The following is a 27982-nucleotide window of genomic DNA, read 5'->3' as shown; positions in this document are numbered from 1 at the left end:
AGGGAGCGGGCTGGACGCCGCTTGAGGGCGGGGGGTACGAAAGGGAACCTGCTGGCGGAGGCTCTGGAGGTTCCTCACTCAGGTGAGGCGGTGGCTGTGGAGAGGGGCTTGAACCCCTCCTGGGCCTGCAGGGTTTGAAACCGCCCCCCCCCCGACGCCCAGACGATACTCCGTTGTTCCCCCATCTGTCCCGGGCTCTGGGGGCTCAGGCCCTGCCGGGTGCCCCAGCGTGGGGGGCGAAAGGGAGGGCTCGGGGTCCCCCGCATCCTGGGGTGTAGAAAGCGGGGGCGATGGGGGCTCGGGCCCCCCACATTCTCTGGGGTAGGAGCCAAAGGCTCTGCCTCCCTCTGCAGTTGGGGGAGAGGCCAAAGCCCCCATATTTTGTGGGGGACAAGTCGGCGAGAAGGCCGCCCCCCCCCGCCATCTTCCATACTTGGGGGGGCAACAAAAGGATGGGGAATGACTAATGTCCCTTTTTTACTTCGGTGGGATGAGGCGTGAGGAGGAGAAATGCCCCAGTGTCTCTTCTTGTAACCCCCCGCCCCCCCATATACTCACCTTTTTTAAGGGGGACAGATATTTGGGATTCAAATGGCTCCAGTGCCTTGTCCAGTAACCCCCTCAATACACCCACCTTTCTGAGGGTGGTAGGCTCACGTTTTTGGGTTTCATTTACTGGGCTTCAGAATGAGGAAGGCTTAAAAAGTAAACTAAGTTTGAATGTGACTTAAAATTTGGCATTAAAACAGGCACCGCAAAAATGATACATCTTAGGATCTTCTAAAAAAAACCCAAAACCTTGATTAAAAACAAATGCCTGTCTTAACACTAGTAATTAGTGAAATTCCTGCAATGGGAAGGGGAAGTTGCGCAAAGGTTTCAAAGCTGCAGACAGAAAATAGTTTGTTGTAATATATTTAGCAAGCAATGTGAACCACAGAAAAATAGGGGGTGTGGAGAATACATTCCCTGGCAAAGAAGCTACTGTACATTTTAACTTGGGGAGTGGTTGCAGCATTTTGGTATGTCAGGGGAAGCCAAGGAAATAGAAATCTCTCTTTTCTTCCCAATCCTTACAAATAAATTATATAAAATCCAGACCTCTACCAAGACAAGGAAATGCCACATTTTTAGACTGATTTGACAGTACAGAATCTCTCTCCAATGACAGAATTTTTGTAATGTATTCTTAATTTGAAAAAGTGGGGTTTTTTTCTGATCATAGTTTGGCAGTCCTGGATTTTAGGTTTTGTTTTCAGGAAGTACTTTTTAAAGTGTGTTTGCCAGTTTAATCTCTTTAATTGCACAAGATCAGGCTTAGTAAGTATCTAAAGGCATTTCTAAAGCACCTGTAACTGGAGTATGTAACTATACTTTGGCAACAAAACCCTGCCAACATTAATTTCTCTCATCAAACATTGAAGGTATCTGTAACAATTGTCATTGTAGAAGCAGTTATTGGAAACTTCTGGCTGACTGAACAATGATGGCAGTTTTGAGTCACCCAGTGGCTGCTTTACGCATGTTCGAATCATGTAACTCCCTTGCAGTAGAAACAAGGCTTAAAGTGAGTGTAACTTTGCACTCTTGTAGATGGCATGAGGGTCTGTTTCAATGCTTGCAGGAGGCCTCAAATGTACTTAGGTCAATTCGGTCGGTCCCAACTAAACTAGCACTGTCCTTATCATGGGTAAAAAGAAAAGGAGTACTTGTGGCACCTTAGAGACTAACCAATTTATTTGAGCATGAGCTTTCGTGAGCTACAGCTCACTTCATCGGATGAAGCTCACGAAAGCTCATGCTCAAATAAATTGGTTAGTTTCTAAGGTGCCACAAGTACTCCTTTTCTTTTTGCGAATACAGACTAACACGGCTGTTACTCTGAAACTTATCATGGGTATTTGTTAGGAGAGCAGGAAAAACAGGTAAGAGGATCTGGAAAAACAAGTCGTCTTTTTTTTTTTTTTAAGCTTTCCTTTGTAAGGGATTGTGATAAGCATGGCCCAAATAATTGTCTGTCCTTCTACTGTGTAGGTGTCTTGCTACATGTATTTGAGGTATGAATGAGAACCTAGCAGTACACCATGTTAAATTCCTCCTTCCTGAATAAAAAGTGTTTGTGGAAGATCCAGTACTTCAGTATGAAACTCTGAAAAATTTGGTAAGTGAGAATTTTTTGGCCTTTGCCAAGTATGTGGTTTATGAAACTGGGATCTAATTTATTTTGCCTGTATGATATCCTGACAGTTATGAGCAACTAAAGGTCACTTCAGAACTAAAAATGCATTTGGCAGCAGAATGGAGATGATAAGATTTTGAAATTTTATCTGATAACCACAGACTGAATCCACCTGAAATGTATGCACCAAATTTTTACCACCCACTCCCTTCCTTTTTCTTTCTTTTTTTGTTTTGTTTGGCCTGTATCTGGGAAAAAAGCAAACAAACTTGTGGATACAATTCTTTCATAATACTTAGTCCTGCCGTGAGTGCAGGGGACTGGACTAGATGACCTCTTGAGGTCCCTTCCAGTCCTATGATTCTGCTAAAAATGCACCTGAGCTAGTATAACTGATGACTATCCTTAAATTAAGTTTTGTTATTTTTAATAAACGTTAAATTATAGAAGCACCCCTGCATCCAGGAAAGGGATAATTTTCTGGTTGTCAGGCTACAAGAACCAAATAAATACTGCTGTGTAAAAATGTAAAGAATGTAGCTTATGCCTATTCGAGCACGTGAGATCAGAGCTGACAATAACTTAAGGTTTTAGTTTTCATTTTTAGCATTTTATGATAGGAAGTATCTAACGTTTAAGGATATGATTCTGTCATTGAGGTCATGGATTCCATGGCTTTCTGGGACCTCCGGGACTTCTTCTGGGACAGAGCCAGAGCAGCGGCCGCTGGAAGAGCTAGCCGGTGGTCAGCGCTGGGGCTACCAGAGCAGTGGCTGCCCAGTCAACCCCAGGGCCACTGAAACAGCTGACCAGCCCCTGCAACAGTTGGCCGGTGGTCAGCCCTGGGGCTGCCAAACAACTGACCAGAGGTCAGCACTGGGCCCGCCGGAGCAGCAGCCGGGGTTGGGTCAGCCCCCTGGGGGCTGGAGCAGCAGTGGTCAGCCCCTGCCATGGGAGCAGTGGGAGGGCTGGAGCAGCTGCAAAGGCCGGCAGCACTCTGTTTGCCTCCCCTCTTGTCCCCTCCCCCCCCGGGTATTTTTAGGAAAAGTCAGGGACTGGTCACAGGCTTCCATGAATTTTTGCTTATTGCCTGCGACCTGTCCCTGACTTTTCCTAAAAATACCTGTGACAGAATCTTAACCTTACTACTGTTTAATTGTAATATCTGTGTTTTCAAAATAAAGGATGTTGGCACTTACGGTATAAATACTTTTAGTCTGGGCTCCAGTTTGTGAGTCCTTTTTTTTTTTTTAAACCGAAAGTGAAAGCCCTGCCAAATGTAGTACTCACCAGAGAACTGTTTTCTTAATTTGCTTGTAATTTGTTTCATTATGCATTATATTCTGAATAAGCTATCTCCTCCTGTTATAATGTCATTCTAAAGTTAACAGTATTACATTTCTGATTGCATAGGGCAGTGTTTCCCAAACTTGGGACACCACTCGTTCGGGGAAAGCCCCTGGTGGGCCGGGCCGGTTTGTGTTACCTGCCGTGTCCGCAGGTTCGGCCGATCGTGGCTCCCAGTGGCCAAGGTTCGCTGCTCCAGGCCAATGGGGGCTGCAGGAAGCGGCAGCCGGTACTGCACTGGCCTGCAGCGGCGAACCATGGCCAGTGGGAGCTGCGATTTGGCCGAACCTGCGGACGCAGCAGGTTAAACAAACCGGCCCGGCCCGCCAGGGACTTTCCCTGAGCAAGCGGTGTCCCAAGTTTGGGAACCACTGGCATAGGGGATGCAGTAACTTTTCCCTCTAGTTAAAGTGCTGGCCATGGTGTTAGTAATAAGCCCATTAGTATTTGATAGCTAAAGGCCCATGTAAAATTAATTACATGGTCTTGATTTATTTTCTTGTGGATGGATGTCCGCGGCACAAACTACCATCAAAGTCAGTGCCCTATTTGGCTGTCTTGCACTTTGATTATCATGGAGAATGAACTACTAGAAGCTGTCTTTGCACAAGGTACCTAAACACTTGCAGCAAAGCTTAAGAACTTTCATATGTTTCACCTGATTTATTAATAACAAATTTGAGTTTCTAATTCTGTCTGACTCCTTTCATGAGCGTTATTTTTCATTTAAACAAAATATATGATGTTACCAGCATCGCTTCACTGAATGTCCTATGCCTAATCCAATCAAGTATTCTTAATATATATACAAGTTTCCACTCTTCTGCATTTATTTGCTAATAGATATTTCTATGAGCAAATATTGGTTCAAATAAAATATAAAAGATGCCTTTATAGTTTGAGAGGGAGAAAGATCAATTCACTGGAAAGATTCAAAGGCATTTTTATCCAATGTCCTATTTCTGCTGGAACAGCTGCAGGGGAGATGTTCTAGTTCAGTACAATCGTTAGCAGCTGTGAACAAGTAGCTGTCCATAAATGTAATTGTCTCATTGTTGATTAGTACTCTAATATATTTCCATCCCTGAAATACAAGAGGTGTGTGGAGCCTATACCATAAACTTGTGTCCAACAAGAATAAGTACCAGTCATTCTGAAAGCATCTAGTTACTGATGTTTTCTTGTGCGGAAGATATTACATTTTTCTTTCCTGAAAGATAAATATATTTAGATGACAGGAAAATACTTATTTAAATAGTTTTCTCCTCTCTCTTCGATATTTAACTTTAGTATACTAATGAAGCAGGTATTGACAGACATTTGTGTGTAGAGTCCAAAATGATGAAAAATTGATCAGCATCTGGCTATAACAGCTGAGGACATTTTCTCAATGGAAGTCATATATAATCAAAGAGGCAATATTTACCTTTTTGAGGAGCATGAGGTATAGAAGATAAGACAAATTCTGTCTCTGAGAGTTGGATGTATTAATGAAACTCAAAAAATATTAAAGCTATACACACCGTCAACAAAAGCTTTTTAAAGATATGGAATTGATTGCAGTGTTGAACTGCCTTGAAAAGTATCAAGAGTAGTGTTGTCTCCCTGTGCCTGTTTATAGCAGCTGAAAATGTGGCCTAAAGTGCTTGTGTCCCTTGTATGTAGCTCTATAAGTACTCCATGTGATGAATATATTTTTGAGTCAAGTGTTTAAAAATGAGAAACGGGTCTACTACCACCAGAAAATTCTAGTCAACATGCTTCCTTAAAGGCCACAAGGAATCTGGATTTGATTTTGGTAATGATCTGGGCAATAGACCAAACAATTTTTTTTTATGTTATGACATTTTTGGATCTTGTTTGTCAATTGCTCTGTGAGTTACGAGCAAAGGTTTTAAAACTTTTTGTTTACTATAAAAACATGGAAAACATAGGCTATTTTAAACTGGAATATTTTCCACAAGGTAGGTCATTTTGAAATGTTCACCCTTGTCTTGTGATTAAAACCAGTGTAATCTATATTATTGCATTTTCTTACTAGAGGGGAATTTTGTCACTCAGACATGACCACTGGATGCATTTCATCTATAGTATTAGTGTACTTTATTTTGTTTTTTCACCGGTACGATTGAATTTCTAGACTCTTGTCACAGTAAGAGGACATTAAACTAAATCCTATGGAGTCTTATTAAAAGGTTTTATACTTGAAACAAAGCTGCATCTACATACTCAAAGTAGAATTATTCTTAGCATTTATATAACCATTTTACATTTTGATAATCCCAAACAAAGATTAATATTCAGAACACCCTTATGAGGGTAGGTAAGTGTGATCTCTATTTACAAATGTGTAAATTGGGGAGGGAAAGGAATTGAGTGTCTTGCCCAAAGCTGTACAAGAAATAAGTGGCAGAGGCAATATTATCATTCAGGATTTGTTGGCACCTGTTTCTATGCTCTAATCTCTAGACAAGCTGTCTCCTTAAGTAATCTCAGAAGAATGTTGATAATTGAGGTTTTGATTAAAACTAGCGATTGAGGTTTCAAATATGCTGTTGAATAATATACCTTGTTTTCACAAGTGGTTTAGGGACCTATTTGTGAATTACAAATTTGTTTCCATCCTGCCCTAAAGATGTCCAATTTTATAATCTCCAAATCTGAATCTTTTCCAGTCCTTTCAGATGCACTTTTTCTTCTGAAGTATCTCCCTTCAATAGCCCATTGTATAGTTTGAGGTGACCCAAAGATCTCCCTTCCAAATGCAGTGCATTCAGTATGCTCTTTATAACATAGGAGCAAGATATGTGTGATTATCATTCCCGAGGTTCATTAATTCTCTATTATAAATGTCTCATTTTGGAGAACCATTTTGTTCATGGGGGATATATACACTTTGTCTCCAAATACTGTAATCTGCATCAGTAATAGCAAATCTAATCAAGAGCTCAATCTTTTCCTGGAGTCTTCAATTATCAGTGTCAGATAGTGCCAAGTACATAATGAACTTGAACTGACTGCTTCTCATTTGGCAGTGGTGTCACTTTATTCATGTGTGTAAATTTAAATTTGAACTAATGGAATTGGTGAGGTTGTTGAATTGACGCCACTAGCCATCACCTTCAGCCCCCAACTAAAACCTCTCCAATGCATCATCAAGGATCTACAACCTGTCCTGAAGGATGACCCATCACTCTCACAGATCTTGGGAGACAGGCCAGTCCTTGCTTACAGAAAGCCCCCCAACCTGAAGCAAATACTCACCAGCAACCACACACCACACAACAGAACCACTAACCCAGGAACCTATCCTTGCAACAAAGCCCGTTGCCAACTGTGTCCACATATCTATTCAGGGAACACCATCATAGGGCCTAATCACATCAGCCCACAATATCAGAGGCTCGTTCACCTGCACATCTACCAATGTGATATATGCCATCATGTGCCAGCAATGCCCCTCTGCCATGTACGTTGGTCAAACTGGACAGTCTCTTCATAAAAGAATAAATGGACACAAATCAGACGTCAAGAATTAGAACATTCAAAAACCAGTTGGAGAGCACTTCAATCTCTCTGGTCACTCGATTACAGACCTAAAAGTTGCAATACTTCAACAAAAAAACTTCAAAAGCAGACTCCAACGAGAGACTGGTGAATTGGAATTAATTTGCAAACTGGATACAATTAACTTAGGCTTGAATAGAGACTGGGAGTGGATGGGTCATTACACAAAGTAAAACTATTTCCCCATGTTTATCACCCCCCTGCCCCCCCCCCCAATCCCCACAGTTCCTCAGACGTTCTTGTCAACTGCTGGAAATGACCCACCTTGATTATCACTACAAAAGGTTCCCCCCGCCCCACTCTCCTGCTGGTAATAACTCACCTTAAGTGATCACTCTGGTTACAGTGTGTATGGTAACACCCATTGTTTCATGTTCTCTGTGTATATAAATCTCCCCACTGTATTTTCCACTGAATGCATCCGATGAAGTGAGCTGTAGCTCACGAAAGCTTATGCTCAAATAAATTTGTTAGTCTCTAAGGTGCCACAAGTACTCCTTTTTTTTTTCACTGGAGACTTGACATTCTTTGATGTCCAAGGTACGAGGTATCATGCAGTGTAGTCTTTTCTCCATTTGCTCTGCTTGTGTGCTTAAATTATCCCTGGCTGGAGGGACCTCTTCTAGGAGGAAGAGAGAAGCGTGATCTCCATAGCCCATTCAAGTCCTCAGTCTCTAGGCTTGAAAGAGCTGTGAAGGGGGCTAATTATAGTAGTGGTCACGGTGAGGGGTGGACCCTTTTCCAGCCAAGACCACCAAACCTATTGGTCCAATTTTTGGAGTTAGGGACAAGAAGTATGTCTGACTAGTTTATCTGTTGGTTTTAACAGAAAGACTTACGAAAGTTAAGATTTAAGGATGTTTTCTCTTAATACAGAAGTCAAATTTGTCTAACATGGTCTATGTGGGTTCCTTTACCTTTTTTTTTTTTTTTTATATAATTGGTCAACGTTGCATTACCGTGACTCTCAGTAGTTTGGTAATATCATAAATTATTTTAAAATTCACCCACAGGATCCTTTTTATGCCACAGCACTTCAATAACTACTTTCGGTTTATTAAATGATACTGAAGGCTCATCTGGAGCTCTCAGCCTGCAGTCCCCCATTTCTAACTTTTTCTTCTTATTAAACTTCAATCAGGAGGTCTTTCATGTTTCCTCTGAAATACTTTCCCTGCAGGTAAGTAAGGTTTGAAAGTTTTTTTGTTTTTTGTTCCATAGTATTTCAGAGGAAAATGGGTCTGGCTACCACACACTTTATTGCTTGTATCAGAGTAACAGCCGTGTTAGTCTGTATTCGCAAAAAGAAAAGGAGGACTTGTGGCACCTTAGAGACTAACCAATTTATTAGAGCATGAGCTTTCGTGAGCTACAGCTTGTAGTGTGTTTCGATAACATGGTGATAACACAGCAAGTGTTTGAACAGCACAGTCAGATCAAGGAGTTGAGGTTACGTTTTTGGTTAGCTAAACTTTATTAGGACTGGGAGAAGGGGATTGACTTCCATTGGGGTCTTTTTGGGCCTGGCTGGAAAAAGTGGGGAAGAGAAGACACATATATGTAACAATAGTTTGAAAAACTACATTCTGCTTTATATGGAGATAGTTTCAAAATAATCTAATTTTAAATTATTGCAGCCAGAAATCCTGACTAGCTAAACTTCTGTTTGAATTCAGTAATGTTGCATCTTAACTTGCAAACTTTATTAAGACTTCAGGTCTCTGTTCTGGGGAGAATAACTATGGCATTAACTTTCTGAAGAGCTGTTACTCTGTATCCTGATACCAATCCTTTTGCAGTTCAGTGCTGCAGCCAGAGGAGTCGGTTTTTGTTGTGGGCAGGTTTATCAGTGATGGTGCCAGGCAGTAACTGTTCGTATTACAATCCCATTGATTTTTAGATCATGGGTGTGGAATAGTCTCTGCATAGCACTGTTTGGAACAGACTGATAAGGCTCCTTGTTTCCTAGCAACCACACAGTCTGCCATAACCAGAAACCTGCCCCTCTGCAGCTGAAGTGAAAATTCTGAGTGTCTCAAATTTGTACCTTTAAACAAGGTAAGTCTTTCTCCTGTGAGATGCTGAATGTAAAAGCCTTTGTGTTCAGTTAAAATTAACATTTCAGCAGAAGTTTGTTTTGGATGCAGACAGAGAGAGAGAGAGAGATTCTACCTTCTTTGTCCTTAATATAGTGTTCCATTCTCTCTCTTTTTATTTAGACATTTCTCATTCCTGGGCATGGCAATGTCATATGTCCTTCTCCTAACTAGACTCATAGCTGAAGTTACAAGCAAATCCACTGAAAGTTTGGTATGTATTATATGTCATAGCTCTGCATGAAGTTTCATTCTGCTATGAATGAAATGGAGTTAAAATTGCCTGTTTATATGCTAAATTCTCTTAGGAAGGAAGTGGGGGTTTTCCCCCTTAAAATGTTGTTTATAGAAGATTTTCTGATCACAGGAAAAGCAGCACACCCAGAACTTGCCTGTAAACATTAATATCAGCTTTTCCTTTCTCCAAGCAGCGTTTGCTGCCAATGATCAATATGATAGGTAGACGGAGCAAATCATTCCCAACAGGAATGAAGATCTAGCGCTCAGTATTGCAGTATTGATTGGATACTCTGTCTAGACAATTTGGCAACTAGTGAGGGGAACTTGCTCTGAAGACTGCCTGTCAAAGCTTTGCCCCCCCCACCCTGACACAAACCCACTGGCTAGAAGACATGCAGCTGATCACACTCTGAAAAACATAGATAATCATGATTTGAAAAGCTTTTAATCTTTCTAGCTGCTTGGCACTACAAAAGTAGCCCAAAATATGGAAACCTAAAATCAGCTTTAAAAAGCTGCCCGAGCTTACAGGAAACTGCTGCTGCCTATTGCACAGTGAATCAGCAGAAATTTATAACCTGTCTCCAGGACAGTTTGACCTACAAGCCTTTGTATGTACCAAGCTGCCTATTTTCTCATTGACTGTGAGCCTTTCTGGTTCTTTCCTGTTCCCTGACTTCCCCTCCCACACTCCACTAACTTGAAGTCTGCCGCAGTCATTACAAGTGTGATTATCTCAACCAGGTCAGGGATGAATCATACACTCTTCCTGATATCCTTGAACCTCATCACTTGCTTGATTAATTGATGACTACATGTAATAACAAATACTATGCTGGGTTGGCTTAGACTGACTTTGACCCTTTAGTCATATGCTTGGATACTAGCCTGATCTTGTGCTACTTTTCACCAAGCTCAGTGCATCTGAGAGTTTTGAGACTTGAACAGCTTGGTATTTTTGAGAAAAAAATCAGATTTAATACAGCTGCAAAGTTCCTGGCTCCCAGCTCTGTGCTCAGTCCACTAGCCCATATTGTTTCAGAACATTTTTTTTTAGCCCTATGAGGAAGAAATTGTGTAGCTTAAATGACACTCTCCTGCATTGCAACATGAATATCCAGAGAAAGAATGGCTTTTCTATAAGGGAGGAGTTATGATACTACTATCTGTCTTGCAAAACCACACATTTTTATTTTTAAAATTTGGCATCTGGTATTTGGCTTGTTTACATGAATATGAAGTGCGCTAAGGAGTGCTTTCACTTTATAGTACTGACATCCTAACATTGAGAGAGTTTATTTTTTTATAACGGAGTTCTCCTGTCACTGCATATAAACATCAAAAAGAGAGCAGTTTTAGTCAGTGCGCTGTTTCACATGAGATTAGCTTTTACCATGATTCTGACATGCATTATGTTTTTCACCTACAATATTAACGCAAAGCTCCCTTTTCTAAAGGTGCTCTATGAAATTAGAAAACTCCAATGCAAATGTGAAGTTTAATAAAAAATCAGCCTTATCCTCACTTTGGAGTATGGGGGAGGAATGAGGACCCTCCGATCTGTGCACAGAGGAGACCTAGCTTAGCTGCCTCTGCAGCAGTCCCCCTAGATCCCACAGAGTGCTCTCTCTGCTAGTCTAAGATCTGTACAAGCGAAAGCAATGAGGACTAAGTGAGATAAGGTAGACATGCATCGTCCCGCACATTTACTATGGAGCCCCCTTTCTGGTGAGGATTCTCTTTCGCAGAGGGTTTCTGGGACAGCTGTGTCCCAGGGGAGTCCCTGGGGCCACCAGGAGTCAGAGCTGCTCTGAAGCACAGACCCTCACCATGGATGATCCTGGCCTCCTGCCCCCCTGGAATCTGCAGCTTTTTGAGTGGTCCTATGGCCTGTTCTGTAAGGGGCAAAGACAATGATTAGGGAAAATCTGTTACGGCAACCACGCTGAAATTGCCTTCTCCAGGGTTTTACCTCAGGAGAGTGAGATTCAGTCCAAGGAGATGAACTGTACATTGTTCTAGAAAAGTTGGCAAGTGCTTTTACAAAGTGGTTCTATGAGGTCCCATCCAAAATCAACACGGACATGTACCTTCTTTTACATTTGTTCGCAAAGCCCTAATTTGGGCAGTTGCTGACTGGTCAAAATGATCTCATTGATGTAATCCAACCTGTTCTGTATCCTCTACTGCTGATTATTAAAAATTGACAATGAAGTGTTCATTGATACTGTAATTTGTTCCTTTTTCATTAGTATGTATTGGGTAAGATTGAGCTGTGTTTTTAATAAAGCCAAGAGCTGTGGGAAATGTGCTGTAATGTTTTCTTTTTAGGTTTCACAGCCAGAATGCTGTATGGATGTATTGGATGCTAACAGCACCTGTCCAGTCACTAACCAGTGCAGTCCAGGTAGTGTCTTTGTCCAAGAGAAATTTCCCAGAGCATTTTTTGGTAGCCAGTGGCAAATCACAGAAGCTAATTAATTAGGGACGGAAAGAAAACTTACTGTACACATGCATCTTGAGGAATGTTCTCTGTATGAACACGTGTAACTCTCATGGAAACTGTATGCTCACATGGGGAGGATAGTAGCCTGGCATTGCTGAACTTGTTTTTCAGTTTTCACATAGCATAAAGTGGTATGATGCTAGGTGTACTATAAATTAATATTTACAAACACATGTGATGCAAAAATACAGTAATATACAGCTAAGGGGGAAGGAAGAAAGACTTAAGCCTTGGCTAATATGATGCAAATGTACTATCTCTTATTGCCAGGAAATGATGTGGGTTCCCTTTTGTGCCACTTAAAGCAGACTTTCAGAGAAATATTAGTTGATTTCCTACCTCCTTTTATCATTCTCCAACAATGCCAGGAGAAAAGATGATCTAACGTTTGTAAAAACCCACCTTTGTTTAAGGTGAAGTGGAAAGCTTTAAAAAAATAACCAAACTCTTCTAGATTCAAGATCAGTAAGAGAACATATAGGCTTCAATATTACTGATTCTCTGAAGAACTAAAGAATTGAAAATCACATTTTTTCTTTCTTATGACTAAAACAGTGGGTTCTGTCTTTTCTTCACATTAGATATTAAAAGGTATCTTAAGGTTCGTTATTTTTCTAAGCTAAATGTTTTGCTGCTCAGTTACTTAAACATTACATGATTATTACATTCATTTCTGTTCTTAAATGATCTGAGATGTGGCACAAACTGTTGTCCATAAGTCTTATAGATTCATATCTTTTTGCATCATGCTATAAAATGTTAAACTATCTGAATATTTGGTGTCAGATAAAGTACTTCGTTGCTTTCTTCTTCTTTACTATAGAAAGGCTTTGCCCTTACAGTGGGTATGTTTCGTGTTTAAAATAACTGTCAGGTGTAATTTATTACTAAGGGCATCAAATGTGCAGCTTCCCTCGGAGGAAAACCTACCAGCAGAGCTGTTTTCCAATCAGTGCTCTACTAATAGTGTGCTTTATGGAATAATTGATCCCAGTTTGGCCAAAGGCTGTGGAGGACTGGATTTTAGCCTACATAGTGAGTTTTCGCTTTAGTATCTAGACTGTAGCATGATCTAGCAGGAATATCCTTCTAATAATCAGGCTCCTAAGTCATAAGACACACAGAATGAAGCCACTACTGCTTTATTCTATTAAATAAAATTGGTGTTGAAGACGTGCCTTAACTTTTTTTCCTATCTTATCAAAGATAGAAACTTGTGCATTTAAACATAAAATGAGAGACAGAAGACATCAGTCAAGACACAAGTTTTAATCAGTTTTCAACCCTGTGGTAGGATGGCTGATATAAAAGACCCCACTTACCTGTCATGGAATAGTTTAAACAGAATTGAGTCCTTCTAAATTGATGCAAACTGTACAATACCAAAGAAGTTTGGGCAATAGAAAAATACTGTATTATGGGCCACCTTCATATTGTTCGTTACTAGCCATCAAGTGACTGACTGGGTTGAGTCCAATATATCCTGATTCAGGAGCTCCTTTACTGGTTCTTAGCATCTTTATGCCTCTCTCTCTACCTTAACTTGTGATATCATACACAGACATAGTCTTAAATCTTACTTTAGCAGCATGGGGACCCGGAGGGTGCAGGAAAAATATAAGCAGGGAGGTTCCTTCTTTTCTGGTAGTTTTTAAGGGATGGCATGGGGGGATTGGTACAATTTTCCTATTTTTCATAATTTAAAAAACTAAATGGTGAATGGAGCTACATGAAAATAACCTCCTAGCATGTGCTTGCTTATAACTGATTTCTCCTTAATGTCCTTTATATGTGGGATAACACCTTGTTTCCTTGTTGCAGCAGGCACATTAGAAATTAAAGCTCTTTTTTTTTTGGGTGTAGTATGATAGTAAGCAAGAGACATTCCATGCAGGAAGCCTGTGTTCTCAGATGCTTGATTCTGGAGACTAGAAGGATGTTCCTGACATTTCTCATGCCATTTCAAGCTCAGTGTACATTTTGTTCTTGTGCAGGTTGTTACAGAGAGTGGAATGAGGATGGGAGTAGCAGTTGCATTAAATGCAAGAATGAAACCACTCCTGTTGTGTCAACTTACAATCTGACCGATTGTAGAAATAGTAAGTCATCTGCCATCCTCTGGTCCTGAATTTTTTATTTATTTATTTATTTTATTTTTGCACCGGGGTCTCTTTGTACACATTCAGCTCAACCAAGACTGTCCCGTAAGAGATTCTGATGATTTCCATTCCTAATTTTTCTTCTCTGAAATCTCCATCATTCTCAGAGGCCCTGCTGTACCTGAATAGCTTTGGGTGACAAACCCTTCGAAACCCATCAGAACTTTCCTGAAATCAACCAGCAAAGACTGCTGTAGAGCAGTGTGAGGCACAGCATCCCGTAATCTTTAATCTTTTGTCTCCTAAATCTCCTTTAGACACTGTTTGTTTACACAGTAGAATATCTGATCTTTACAACCAAATGCAATGTCCAAACTATATCTTTCTGTGGCTTTTAAGAACTCTCAGTATCTGTAACATGCACAATTTAAACAAATACCAAAATATTTAAAAAAAACAAAAACAAATTTGCATTAGACAAATAATTAACATTGAATTTCTTGAATGATTTATTCACTATTTTCAGAAACAGGCATTTGCCGTAGGCACATACTGAGGACTCCTTCAGACCTCAAATAGCCCTTTTATTCAGGAAGCTGGACTGCACTATCCCATATGTAAGAGGCCCCATTTCTCATTTTTGTTCTCCATGAGCAGTCCATTCCATTTAATTAATAAATTATTTAGCAAAATTAGCAGAAGAGCTTGAGATGCTTCCTGTAAGGGCAATGCAGTAATAAACACTTTTGCCAGAAGAGGGTGATCACACTCCTCTTCTTTATCTCTCCTGGGAAGTGGTAGAGGGGCTGTTATCGCATGAGAGAAACCAGGCATCAAATATGATATGATGGCTTATGTCACTCAAAACCTTTACTAAATCTGCTCTGAATTTAACGCTTCATAAAAATGCATTTTTCCCCATGTAGCTGGTACCAGAGGAATGAATTTGCAAATGAATATAAGTACCGTAACCCCCTTTCTACAGAATATAGGTAAGTAAATGGAATTGTCTTGTATTGGGGGGTAGCCACTCTAAAGCTTTTCCTGTTGTCACCTGTACCTGCTTGACAGCATAGCGTTGGATACAATCTCAGTAAGATGTTTTCTCCCATATTTTTAAGCATAGTAGCCATTTTAGAGTGTTTAATTATTCCAGACTGTAGGAGGTTTTATTCTTTTTTTTTTAAAAAGCCAGATTTTGAGATAACCACTTCTTTTGCAGGATGGTGTTTGGTCATGAAGCAGTTTGCTCAGAGAGAAACAGTTATGCCAGTTACTTGCCAGCTGATTTTTAAACCTGATGCTGCAACAAGTGTTGTGGGATCTTTTTGGTATGCCAGTTGTCAATTCTAATTAGATCTGATACCTGATGAGTTTGACTGGCTCTTCTAGGGCTTGAAACTTTTTGTTTCTGGAGCTGGTTGTAAACTGCACCAGTCACTTCAACTTGACTCCTTACATGTATTGTTTCACTTGTACTGCAAGCAAATATGAATTGAAAATAATTAGATTGCTGAAGTATGGACCACTACTGGAGGTAGGATCCCAGACAAGGTGACTCGGTGAACAGTATCTAGTATAACTACTTAATGTGAAAAGAACAGGAGTACTTGTGGCACCTTAGAGACTAACAAATTTATTTGAGCATAAGCTTTCATGGGCTACAGCCCACTTCATCAGATGCATAGAATGGAACATCTAGTAAGAAGATGTATATATCCATACATACACACAGATACAGAGAACATGAAAAGGTGGCGTAAGAAGCTAATTAATTAAGATGAGCTATTATCAGCAGGGGAAAAAAACTTTCGTAGTGATAATCAAGATGGCCCATTTAGACAGTTGACAAGAAGGTGTGAGGATACTTAACATGGGGAAATAGATTCAATATGTGTAATGACCCAGCCAGTCCCAGTCTTTATTCAAACCCAAGTTAATGGCATCTAGTTTGCATATTAATTCAAGCTCAGCAGTTTCTCGTTGGAGTCTGTTTCTGAAGCTTTTCTGTTGCAAAATTGCCACCTTTAAGTCTGTTACTGAGTGGCCAGAGAAGTTGAAGTGTTCTCCTACCAGTTTTTGAATGTTATGATTCCTGATGTCTGATTTGTGTCCATTTATTCTTTTGCGTAGAGACTGTCCAGTTTGGCCAATGTACATGGCAGAGGGGCATTGCTGGCACATGATGGCATATAATGTGAATGCTCTTGAAGTGAGAGGGTAAATAGTATAGTCATAAACAAGATTCATGTACAGTTGGACGCTATAAAAGCGCCTCTGAGACAGCTCTGCCAGTGCACGTAAATCTTGACCTGCAGCACCACTTGCTATTGTATCCCTGTACTTCTCTGGCAGAACCCTCCAGAGAGGCCCAGTTGTGTTATCTTATGACCTGCACAGAAGGGGAGTGGGGGCTCTTGGATGTGAGTAAGCTGAAACAGGTATTGATAGGAGCCTCATGATTCCTGGTTTCTCAATCAAGTTCTAGTTTATGATGAGTATAAAACAAATGCTGCTTATTTCCTTTTGTACTACATGTGATGTAACAGAGGTAAATCGCCTTTGCAACCGGCCCCGTGAAACTTGTACCCACATGGTAAAGAAGAGGAGCTATTCTGCCCAGGGAAACTGAGGACTAATATATAGCTTTAAAAAAAAAAAGGAATTGCAAGATCTAGGGAATAGCTTTGGGAACTTAAGACAACCTATGTAGTGTTATACTAAAAATTTCACTATGCCAAGTGTTCAAAATCTCATTAAACATCTTTTGTCCCTGATCCTGAATGAAGCAAATTAAAAACAGAATGAAGCCAGAATTTAAACTGAGGTAAAGTCTTTGTATTCCATTTACTGTAAATACCAGAGATGTGGTGTATCTGCTCGTTCTCTGTCCTGAACAGAAGAATTTCAGCATTCCTTTGCTTCATAAAATAAATCTAGGCCACCTCATGTGATCATGACCTTAAACAAAATATGTTAAGCAAATTGAGCAAATATTTTGGAGAAATTTTTTTGCTAGTGTCTAACTTCCCTTTGAGGCATTACAAATAGGCCATTTTGAAGGCAGAATACCGGATTTAATGACCAATGGCCTGACTCCATCCTGTATTGGGCAATTTAACTTTACTTTAAGCGTTCTTATTATTTTGGTTACTAATCCACTTTTGTTCAATGCCTGGCAACACCAAGTTTGAAAAGGATAAAGAAGGAAACACTTGGCACAAAAATCTGTGGCTATCTTGAGGAAAACATAGAATTAAAATAGTGTAGGTAGAGACTAAAACACAGCAAAATTAGTGTTGGAGGATTTTTCCTGACAATTTTGATGAGGTTTTCTGTCTGATATTTTGATACACAAAAGGAATGTTCTTCTCTCATCTAAATGTAAGGAAGTTTATTCTGTATTCTCTATAGCACTGATGGGAGAATAAATCCCTTTGCCCCTTGTATCATAAGGGTTTCTAGTAAATAATAGGCTATTTCTTCTGGTTTCACAGGGGGCCCAGAAGTGGCCGCCTCTCTCATTTTAGGGACATTCTTCATCAGTTTATTCCTGATACTGTCTGTGGCTTCATTCTTCTACCTCAAACGTGCCAATAAACTTCCAAATATGTTCTACAGAAGAAACAAAGGTAAAGTGTTTCTTAGTCATTCTCTGTTTCATCATTTATTTACAGTTTAGCTGGGAATTTGAGAGAAGGCCAAAACCTTTTCCATATGTTTTAGAGTTCCATGTTCCACATTATTTTTAATATACATATTGTAATCTGTTCTATGCACTTCTGTATTGGGACCAGTGCAGTCCTACATATGTGTAAATGAACTGGAAAAAGCGGTAAACAGTGAAGTGGGAACATTTGCAGATGATACAAAATTACTCAAGATAGTTAAGTCCAAAGCAGATTGCGAACAGTTACAAAGGGATCTCACAAAACTGGGTGACTGGGCTACAAAAATGGCAGATGAAATTCAATGATGGTAAATGCAAAGTAATGCACATTGGAAAACCTAATCCCAACTATACATACAAAATAATGGGGTCTAAATTAGCTCTTAAGAAAGAGAGCTTGGAGTCGTGGTTAGTTCTCTGGAAACATCCGCTCAATGTGCAGTGGCCATCAAAAAAGCTAACAATGATAGGAACCGTTAGGAAAGGGATAGATAAGACCATAAATATCATAATATCACTCTATAAATCCATGTTATGCCCATACACTGAACACTGCATGCAGTTCTGGTTGACCCTTCTCAAAAAAGATCTATTAGAAATGGAAGAAGTACAGAGAAGGGCAACAAAAATGATGAAGGGTATGGGTTCTAGATAGATTTATGTGTAGTGCGGGGGAGGAGCCGGTGGTCATGGTACATGTAGGTACCAATGACATAGGGAAGGATAGCAGAGAGGTCCTGGAGGCCAAATTTTGGCTGCTAGGTAAGAGATTGAAGTCCAGGACCTCTATTGTAGCACTCTCTGAAATGCTTCCAGTCCCACTTGCAGGGCGAGTTAGACAGGCAGAACTGAAGGATCTCAATGCGTGGATGAGACAATGGTGTAGGAAGGAGGGGGTTAAGATTTATTAGGAACTGGGGAAACTTTTGGGAAAGTGGGAGCCTGTACAGGAAGGATGGGCTCCACATAAACCAGAATGGAACCAGATTGCTGGCACTTAAAATTAAAAAGACCATAGAGCAGTTTTAAAAGTATTAAATATTAATACATACTCTGGTTTAATTAATAAGTAAAAAGTGATTTTATTAAATACAGAAAGTAGGATTTAAGTGGCTCCAAGTAGTAACAGACAGAACAAGGTGAATTACCAAGCAAAATAAAATAAAACACGCAAGTCTACATCTAGTACAGTAATAAAAACTGAATACAGATAAAATCTCACCATTAGAGATGTTTCAATAAATTTCTTTCACAGACTGCAAAAAGAAAAGGAGTACTTGTGGCACCTTAGAGACTAACCAATAAATTTGTTAGTCTCTAAGGTGCCACAAGTACTCCTTTTCTTTTTGCAGATACAGACTAACACGGCTGCTACTCTGAAACCTCTCACAGACTGGACACCTTCCTAGTCTGGGCACAATCCTTTCCCCTGGTACAGCCCTTGTTCCAGCTCAGGTGGTAGCTAGGGGATTCCTCATGATGGCCGTCTCCTTTGTTATATGGCTTTGGTACAAGGCAGGAATCCTTTGTCTCTCTGGGTGCCCCCCGCCCCACCCTCTAAATGGAAAAGCACCAGAATTAAGATGGTTTTCAGTACCAGGTGATATGGTCACATTTCCTGTGAGACCCCAGGCCTTCATTGCTCCCAGCCTGACTCACAGGAAGGCCTGCCTGCGAACAGAGCAGTCAATTGTTCTGGTTGATGGGAGCCATCAAGATTCCAAACCACCATTAATGGCCCACACTTTGCATAACTACAATAGGCCCTCAAAGTTATTTTTCATATTTCTAGTTTCAGATACAAGAGTGATGCATTTATACAAACAGGATGACCACACTCAGTAGATTATAAGCTTTGTCATGATACCTTAAAAGAGACCTTTTGCATGAAGCATATTTTAGTTACATTATATTCACACTCATCAGCGTACTTTTATAAAATCATACAGAGTGCATCACACCCAGTATGGTCATTCTTATGTTCATATGCCCTGAGTAAACACTTCCTCTGCATACTCTGTATGGTTTTTGTGGCAATACAGAATTTATCTATTTTCAGTTTCGTTTTTGCATGAATGCTTCTTGTGCAGCGTCAGTGACTAACACCAGTTAAATTATTTTGTGGTGTCAAAGGGTCCAGCAATCCAGCCCTTCACACTAGATGGTACTAAATGGTCTATATCTGGGGTACAAACTCATGATCTATATCTGGGGTACACACTCATGCTATGTGGACAGGAAGCATTTTTGTAGCATTTGACAATAATATTTTTCATCCAAGGCGCTCCAAACACTTTGGAAAGTTTTATTAAGCCCCACAACACTGTTGTCCTATATGAGTTTTACAGATAGGGAAACTGATCCACAGAAGGACAAGGGATTTACCCAAGAAGAGGTGGCAACAGCAGAATTAGGAAGAGAACTAAAGATTCCTGAAAAAGAACAAGGAGGACTTGTGGCACCTTAGAAACTAACAAATGTATTTGAGCATAAGCTTTCGTGAGCTACAGCTCACTTCATCAGATGCATTCATTCCCCACCCCCCGCCCGCCCCGCTCTCCTGCTGGTAATAGCTCACCTTACCTTATCACTCTGGTTGCAGTGTGTATAGTAACACCCATTGTTTCATGTTCTCTGTGTATATAAATCTCTCCTCTGTATTGTCCACTGAATGCATCCGATGAAGTGAGCTGTAGCTCATGAAAGCTTATGCTCAAATAAATTGGTTAGTCTCTAAGGTGCCACAAGTACTCCTTTTCTTTTTGCAAATACAGACTAACACGGCTGCTGCTCTGAAACCTGTCAAAAGATTCCTGGTTATTCCTCTGCTCTAACCACTACACTTGCCTCTGTGTTTCACATGGGGTTATTTGGGATCTCCAGAAACAGAGGAATGACCTGTTTTATGACCAGAATTCTTTCATTGTATTGTGAACTCTCCCCCACCCACCTTAGTTTCTGCTTTTGTAGAACGATATTGGAAAGAAATGTAAATCTGAAATGCAGCTGTGTAACTATAATCTAATGAGTTGAATTCATCCCTGTGGTAACTCATGAAAGCCAGTAGAATTATACCAGGTATAAATTTTGTCCAATATGTAATTTTTATGGAGTCAGCTAGATTTTTCACACTCTCTCTTCAGTTGCAGAATCTTTGTAAAACAATTCTGCGTACATTATTGCACCCTAACCTTTCCTGGTCAGAGAGCAAGTGTGTAAATATGGTGTATCTGACTTCTGCACAGTAAATTTTGAAATAATATAGAAATGTATCTATATTTCTCTACTTGTCCCGACCCCTTCTCTGCCAACCCCACATGTAATAGCTGCCATTTAAGAGATTCTACCAGATTAACAATGAGCTACTCTTAGTCAGATCCATCCACTGATCAGCTGGATACCCCCTCACCTCCATTTAGCTTCTAACAGAGCCAATTCAAAACAAGACAGTCTCAACACAAATCAGTAAATAAGAGCAATACACAAGCAAGGAGGAACATGAGATCAAAGTGACACACGTAAACTTAATTGCATAGCACAGTTCCATTGAATTTGGTGCCAATAATAGACACCTAGACGCTAAGCTATTTTGTGCTAAAGAAACTGTTAGTATCATGAAAACTGACAAATTGAAACCTGTTCTTACAAGTTTCTTTCAATAGGTTTAGGTACCACAGGTCTCCCTTTGGGTGTTTATAAGTGGGTCAAGAGCTATCATACTGTGACATCTAATCTGGCAGGTCACCAAACTTGTGCTGTTTAACAACATTTAGACTAGAATTTCCACTTTTTGTGCTACTAGTTCTCTTTTGTCCTAACATGTCACAGTGTTGAAACTGAGGTTTTTATCTGAGGGAGAAGAGTTAAGAGCCCACTGGAGGGAATCTCTTAGGACTTCTGCCAGGCTGAATTTCATTTTGCCTGGCTATTTGCTTTGTTGTCAGTAAAGGTTAGTATCTCCCAGTTTCTTCTGCTGCTTCTGACTCCTATATCCTTCTCTCTCCACATCATTTGCTGCCTTCACACACTGACAGCTAGCTTCTACTGCTTTCCTTCCATGGCAGCTCCTTCAAGGCAAAGTGATGCTCCGGTGGCCTCCTCAGGGAGCAAAATAAGAACTGATTTAACCCTGTAGAAGTAACTGTTTCCTGGAGAGCTTGAGAATCCTATGTCCTTAATGCACAAAAGCATCTTCTGGGCAACGTGCTCTGATTTCAAAATACTCTTGTACTGATGTCTCCTTCGAAGCAATGGAGGGAGAATTCTCCCTCGAGTGTTGGTTGGGATATTGGGCCTATCAGATTGTTCATTGTGAAGAATTTCTTCTATACATAAGCAATTGAAGCAAACAGTTCCAACCTTCTAGAACAATAACGGCCTCTCTCCTTCCCCCTTAGCATCAGTTCTGCAGCCCAGTGAAACAGTAAGTAAAATCATTCCTTCTAAGGGATATAAACAAATAGTGTTAATTATTTATAGGGATACTGTCCGGTCAAATTTTTGGCCCAAATCTACCATTTTGTAGAAATGAAACTGTTACAAAACCTAAACTAAAAAGAACTGTCCCTGAAGTACTTTTAAAATTTCAATCAGAACCATTTAAAACCAGATATTCCCCTGCAGTTTCTATCGCCCAAACTTTGCAGCATTGTACTGGTATATGAGAAATTGGAAGCAGAATTAACTAATAAAATAAAGCGAGTCTCACAAGTTTGTTGTCCTGAGAAAAATGCAAAAGTAAACACAGCCTTAATAATGAGAAAATATATTTTTTACATTTTATTCTTTTAGCACAAGTGCGGACATTTTGCTTATTAAAAATAATTGTAACCTTAGTGTCCACTTCTAATTTCTGTAATATTAGAAAATGCAAAGATCTTTTATATTTTACTTGGCCCTTATTCTGTTCTGCAGGCATCAATGATACCTCCACCTACTTCTTCAGGTAAGGATCTGTTCCATGTTTGAGGGATCTTTAAACTTTATTGTGAATATTTTCACCTCCAACAACTTGCTCTGGTAGCTTTTTTTTTTTTTCTTTCCCCTTGTTAGCTTGTAGTTAAGAAATACAAAACTACCTAGGAATATCCCCAAAAATCTGAATCTCATTGTGGAAATGCCAGGAATACCCAGTAAGTAGACATATATAAACTCCAGAATTCAAACCACAAAGTCTGTTCAGGGGACAGAAGTATGACAGTGTCTGTAATATTAACTTTTTTGTTAATCTAGTGTCATTTGAGTAATTAACATGGACAACTTCATTATCTAGTAGAAGTGCTGCTTCCTTAATGGTATCTCTGGCAGCTAGGAGATAGACAGCTTAGAAATAGATGGATGAGGGTTCAGGTTTTCAGAGGTGTTCAAAAACTGAATTATTCAGGATGGGACATGTTTTCAGGGCTGGAACATCTTGAGGATTCCTGGGTGGCTCATTTTCAGGCTCACTGGATTGAAGCATGTCACACCTCTTCTAACAAATTACACTTACATGGTGTTTGGAACATGCAAATTGGTGGGGGCAGGGTTTGGAAAGGCTGTATTAAGCATGAAAAATTCAGGCAGTAACCCGTTCTCTGGATTGGTGCTCATCTAACCAGTCCTCTTTCGTTCGTTCTTTTTAAACGCACATTCTTTCAAGCAGTGCTGAGTGTATGATTAAATAATCCATTCTAGGGATGTCTTTATTTATTCTTAACAAACCTCTACTGAGAATTGCAGGAAAAAAGCAGACTCAGAGGCCACCAAAAAAAGCAGCAATACACTAACAAATATTATTCTCAAAGATGTAGCTATCTGTGATGCTGATGTGCAAACAAGAAAGCTTAATGAAACAAACAGAACAGCCCTTGTCTGAAACAGAATATTGGCTACTTCTCCATTCAAAACATGGGAGAAGGTGAAATCAATCACTCTTTGTCAAATAAAAAAGTAAGCACTCTTTCAAGTTTCAAGTATTTCTGAAAACAATGCAAAGTCAAAAACGAATTCAGTGATACGTAACATTACAAATACTACAAAACTGTATTTGCTTATTTCACATGTAGGTATCAAAGAAACTTGTACTGCCTAATAGGGTAAATCTAATTATTTAATCAGGACACTACTGAAAACTAGTGTACACTGTACAGTAGAACCTCAGAGTTACGAACACCTCAGGAATGGAGGTTGTTCGTAACTCTGAACAAAACGTTATGGTGGTTCTTTCAAAAGTTTACAACTGAACGTTGACTTAATACAGCTTCGAAACTTTACTATGCAGAAAAAAAATGCTGCTTTTAACCATCTTCATTTAAATGAAACAAGCACAGAAACAGTTTCCTTAAAGGGAAGTTTAAAAAAAAAATTGACGTTATATTTTTTAGTAATTTAACAGTACTGTACTGTATTTGCTCTTGTTTGTTTGTTTTGTTTGTTTGTTTCTTTTTTCTCTGCTGCTGCCTAATTGTGCACTTCTGGTTCCAAATGAGGTGTGTGGTTGACCGGTCTGTTTGGAACTCTGCAATTCTACTCTATATGTCTGATCTGTGTACTCTGAAGATAATGGTGAAACTCATATCGACTTTAAAGGAAGACCAATCAAGCCTTCCAGGAACTGGATAAAATGTTGTTGGGGGAGGGGGATTTTAAACAAGCCAAACTGTTTACTTTCATTGTGTGGGTGTATGTGGATTATTTTAAAATCTAAGCTGCAAGAATTAAGATTTAAATCTTGGTTACCACAATCTTAATTTTAGGCCTTCCTGCAGGCAGCATGCTGACTCTAAGGCTATGGCTACACTACGAGGCTTTTAGCAACACGGCTGTGCCACTACAACCATGCCACTAAAAGGCATGCAGTGTAGCTGCTGCCGACAAAAAACTCTCCAGCTCTCTCCTGCCGACAAAAAACTTCCACCCCTCACGAGCGGCAGCAGCGTTGTTGGCAGGAGAGCGTTCCTGCCGACAAAGCACTGTTCACACTGACGCTTTTCGTCAGTAAAACTTTTGTCGTTTGGGGGTGTACGTGTGCTTTTTAACACCCCTGAACAATAAAAGTTTTGCTGACGAAGTGCCAGTGTAGACAAAGCCCTTGTCTGAATTTGTTCTGGGCTTCAGGGAGATATAATCTAATAGAACCAGGAACTCCTGAATTCTAATCTTGGCTCTGATCCTGAGAGCCTGAGTGGGTGCAAGTGTCTTAGCCTCTCTGCCTTGGTTCCTATAGCCATAAAACATGAATAATATGTGGCTTATCTTTGTAAGGCTGAAGATAGAAATAATAATGGAAACACTGGTATCCAATGAGCACCCAGTTCAATAAGTAACTTAAGTGCTTTCTTCAGAAGAGGTGTATTAGTGGGCTTTCTTAATCTTTAGTCATCGGTCGAATTTTCTTCTCTATATTCCAGAATAACAATAGCTACTTTTGGATCATTGGCTGATGTGTTTAGGTATGAATTAATTATGAAGACATGACTAGATAGCAGTTGCTAACTGTGTGTCTGTGCCCACCCTTTCAGTTCGAAAGCCACGCTATGTCAGACGAGAGCGGTCGTTAGTGATGTCTGCATCCACTGCTATGATCCCTTCTGCAGAAACCAGGGTCAGCAATGTTTAGCCTTCAAAACTTTCCTGAGGACTTAATAAATATGCACAGTGTTGGAGAAACTTTCCGTAGCCACTGGAATGCCAGGAAAATGTCAGGAGCAGCTGACCTAAAAGCAAACCGAGCCACTGTGTCAAATGGGTTTGTGCCAAACGTGGACAGAGGAATTGAACTAATGCAAACGTGATGACTATAGGAAATATCCAGTTCTGTGAACTGCTTTGATGGGCTTGAAAAGCACTTTTCTAGCTCTGTGGCTTCATTTGTCTCCTAACAGAAGCTATGTTAAAATCTGCAAAGAGTCTGCCTTTTTTGGAACACTTTCAGCTTTGGCAAGATCCATTTTCCTGCATTGTGATCAGCTGTCTGGTTGTAGAGCAGAAGCCCTCAGTGCAGCAGGCCAACACAGAGTTTTGGAGGTGGGCTTGTTTAAAGGACACGTTTGTAAATGTTAACTCTAAGTGCCATGGCTTTAATGCTGCAGGAAAATACAAATGTATTTTACATGAAGTATCTCAATGCAAAAATTGATGCCTTCAGAAGCATCTTCTTCAGCTTCTCAGTCATAGAGGACCATGGTTTATAACTGTAAGTTTAGACCCACCTGTATCCAGATATTGTCATCCTAAGTGCTGCTGAAGACTGTGGTCAGTATGGGTCTGAACCAAAGCCCATGAAGTTGATGGGAGTTTCTCCAGTGAATTTCATGGGCTTTTAGATCAGGCCCTACATGAGGATCCATTTGCTGTGGCTTTGTAGTTGATAAGCTGCTATTTCTGCCCCACTGAGACACCCAGCCTTCCCTCATTCCAGCATTTCCTGAGGGTGGCTGTTGCAGTGTAAAGGAAGGCACACTCTGTAAGCTAGGTTGAGCCACCCTGAGCACTTACACACACTGATTTCAACTGGAGTTGTCATGGGAATTCTCAAGTAAGGGTTTCCCTAACACAACACAAGTCAGGGTTTCCCCAATCTAATCCTCCATTTGTGTGCATGAGGCCTACAGATCAGCACCTTAGCTTTTGACTTCCCCCACACATCACCTGCCTTTGTTTAAACCTCACTACCACAATGGGTTCTTTAGAGGAAATGACTCATGGTGGATTTTTGTCACTAGCCAATGGTAGCCATCATGATTTCAAGAACACAACAATTGATCCTTATCTCTAAAAATGCTAAAGTAGCTGTCTCAGGCCAATGTGACACCAATGTGGAGAGTGTAAACCTCATGATTCAGATACCCACTCTGCCTATGGCCAGAGGCTTGTTCAAAGCTTATAGAGTTACGGTTTGGGGTGGGGGCAGGGAGGAGCTAATAGTCTTTTTTTATTGGATATCTATTTTATGCACATTTTAATGTAGTGTAAACTGTTTGAATTTCTTACCTGAGAATGGAACCTCTCATTTTGCAGCTTTCCTCTAGTGAGGTCAAAGGCAGTGGGGCTAAAGAGGAAACTGAAGGAGCGGGGCCTGCTAACCATACACATTGAACTACTATATGTAAAACTTTGACTCCCCTGCTATGGTTAAATCCAACCTAGTTTTAATTGCTATTTTTTCTGTCTGCTAAAACTTAACAGCCACAGTCAGTCAGGCCGTTTGAGAGGGGAAGCTTCTGTATGTAAGTACTGTATGTGTATAGTTTGTCTATCCGCAAACCAGGAGGTGGGTGTTTTGTCAGAGTTACTGTTTATGTCTGTTCTCTACATGTCAATAGGATTTACCTCTGATACAAATGACATTTTGAGGTGGTAGGAAGGCATAGGGGCTATGAACTGATGAAGTGTCAGAAACAACCTTATAGGAAAAAGAAGTAACTATGCAATGATACAATGCAAAGATATTACATCTTTAATGGGAGGAAGTTTCTGCTTATGAATCTGCCGATGAAACTGCATCCTTGCATGGCATAGTTGCTCATCAATTCTTTCCATACATAAATCATTGATGAGTCATTCTCTCCATTGCTCTGAGGGGACTGTCACTGGCCCATGTCACTGCTACATGTATGTATCTGTCTGATGAACCCTGTCTGAGCCTCAAGTGCATCACTGTAACAGTTTAGTGCCAAGTATTAGATGCTTTGTCCTTCTCCCCTCACGCCCAAGACAGAGTTCAGGTTTCGCAGAGCTAACGTAACTTTCTGTCAAACTTTTCGAACACAGCAAATGTTATTCCCATGGGCTTTGTAGTTTGCTCAGATCACTTTAATGTTGTCTGACCCAACTGGATCCCTGGACAGAACCTCATTAGTTTTTGTTGTTGTTGTTGTTTTGCACTGTCATGTTAAATGCATAGTGTGGAGTTGTTGTTTTCTCCCCCATACAGTTGGCTTTATTGAACACTTGATGACTGAGTCTTGAGCTGTAAATGGTTAATTCAAGGACAAAGGACTGATATTTAATGTACTGGGGTATTTTTAAATTGTGCCAAAATAAACACCTTTCAGCTTTTTTAACTATTGTTGAGGTCATGCATGTATTTCCTTTCTAAGCACAGGAAGGGGCAAACTTAGCACAAGAAGCAAATCTCTGACCCTTCTCACTTGGCGTGTTGCCTCTTCCATAGCTCACCTTTCAGGAGAAAGTAAAAATGTCCATAATTCTCCTGTCCAATTATGCAATATGATAGCAGGGCAATAAGAGGGGAGGGGAGCAGAATTCCTTGAGAATCTGTTTGCCTCCAGAAGC

General features: G+C 40.2%; 1 protein-coding gene across 4 annotated transcripts; it reads left to right on the top strand.

Moving 5' to 3' along the window:
- On the top strand, positions 1-27927 carry C18H1orf159 (chromosome 18 C1orf159 homolog). Of its 4 annotated transcripts, XM_073316885.2 has the most exons (11): positions 1-82; positions 2035-2161; positions 8994-9151; positions 9313-9403; positions 11761-11836; positions 13930-14034; positions 14961-15026; positions 17532-17666; positions 22102-22127; positions 22619-22649; positions 25207-27927. In XM_073316885.2, the coding sequence occupies exons 4-11, from the start codon at positions 9332-9334 to the stop codon at positions 25302-25304; spliced, it is 609 nt and encodes a 202-aa protein (XP_073172986.1). In that variant the 5' UTR covers positions 1-82; positions 2035-2161; positions 8994-9151; positions 9313-9331; the 3' UTR covers positions 25305-27927. The 4 variants fall into 4 exon arrangements, with proteins under 4 accessions (XP_073172986.1, XP_073172987.1, XP_078705458.1 ...); XM_073316886.2 differs by lacking the exon at positions 8994-9151; XM_078849332.1 differs by lacking the exon at positions 8994-9151 and having other exon boundaries at positions 23491-25294.
- Positions 27928-27982: the final 55 nt, after the last annotated feature.

The sequence above is a fragment of the Lepidochelys kempii genome, chromosome 18 (genome assembly GCF_965140285.1).
Source record: "Lepidochelys kempii isolate rLepKem1 chromosome 18, rLepKem1.hap1, whole genome shotgun sequence".
Classification (NCBI taxonomy): domain Eukaryota; kingdom Metazoa; phylum Chordata; order Testudines; family Cheloniidae; genus Lepidochelys; species Lepidochelys kempii.
This window is presented reverse-complemented; position numbering and strand designations above follow the sequence as displayed.

Excerpts from the sequence above, each read along its gene's own strand:
- C18H1orf159 (XM_073316886.2), top strand. The coding sequence starts at position 9,332 with ATGGCAATGTCATATGTCCTTCTCCTAACTAGACTCATAGCTGAAGTT. Across the intron at positions 9,404-11,760 it reads GCAAATCCACTGAAAGTTTG|GTTTCACAGCCAGAATGCTG; the intron begins GTATGTATTATA and ends TTTTCTTTTTAG. Across the intron at positions 22,128-22,618 it reads TTCTGCAGCCCAGTGAAACA|GCATCAATGATACCTCCACC; the intron begins GTAAGTAAAATC and ends TCTGTTCTGCAG.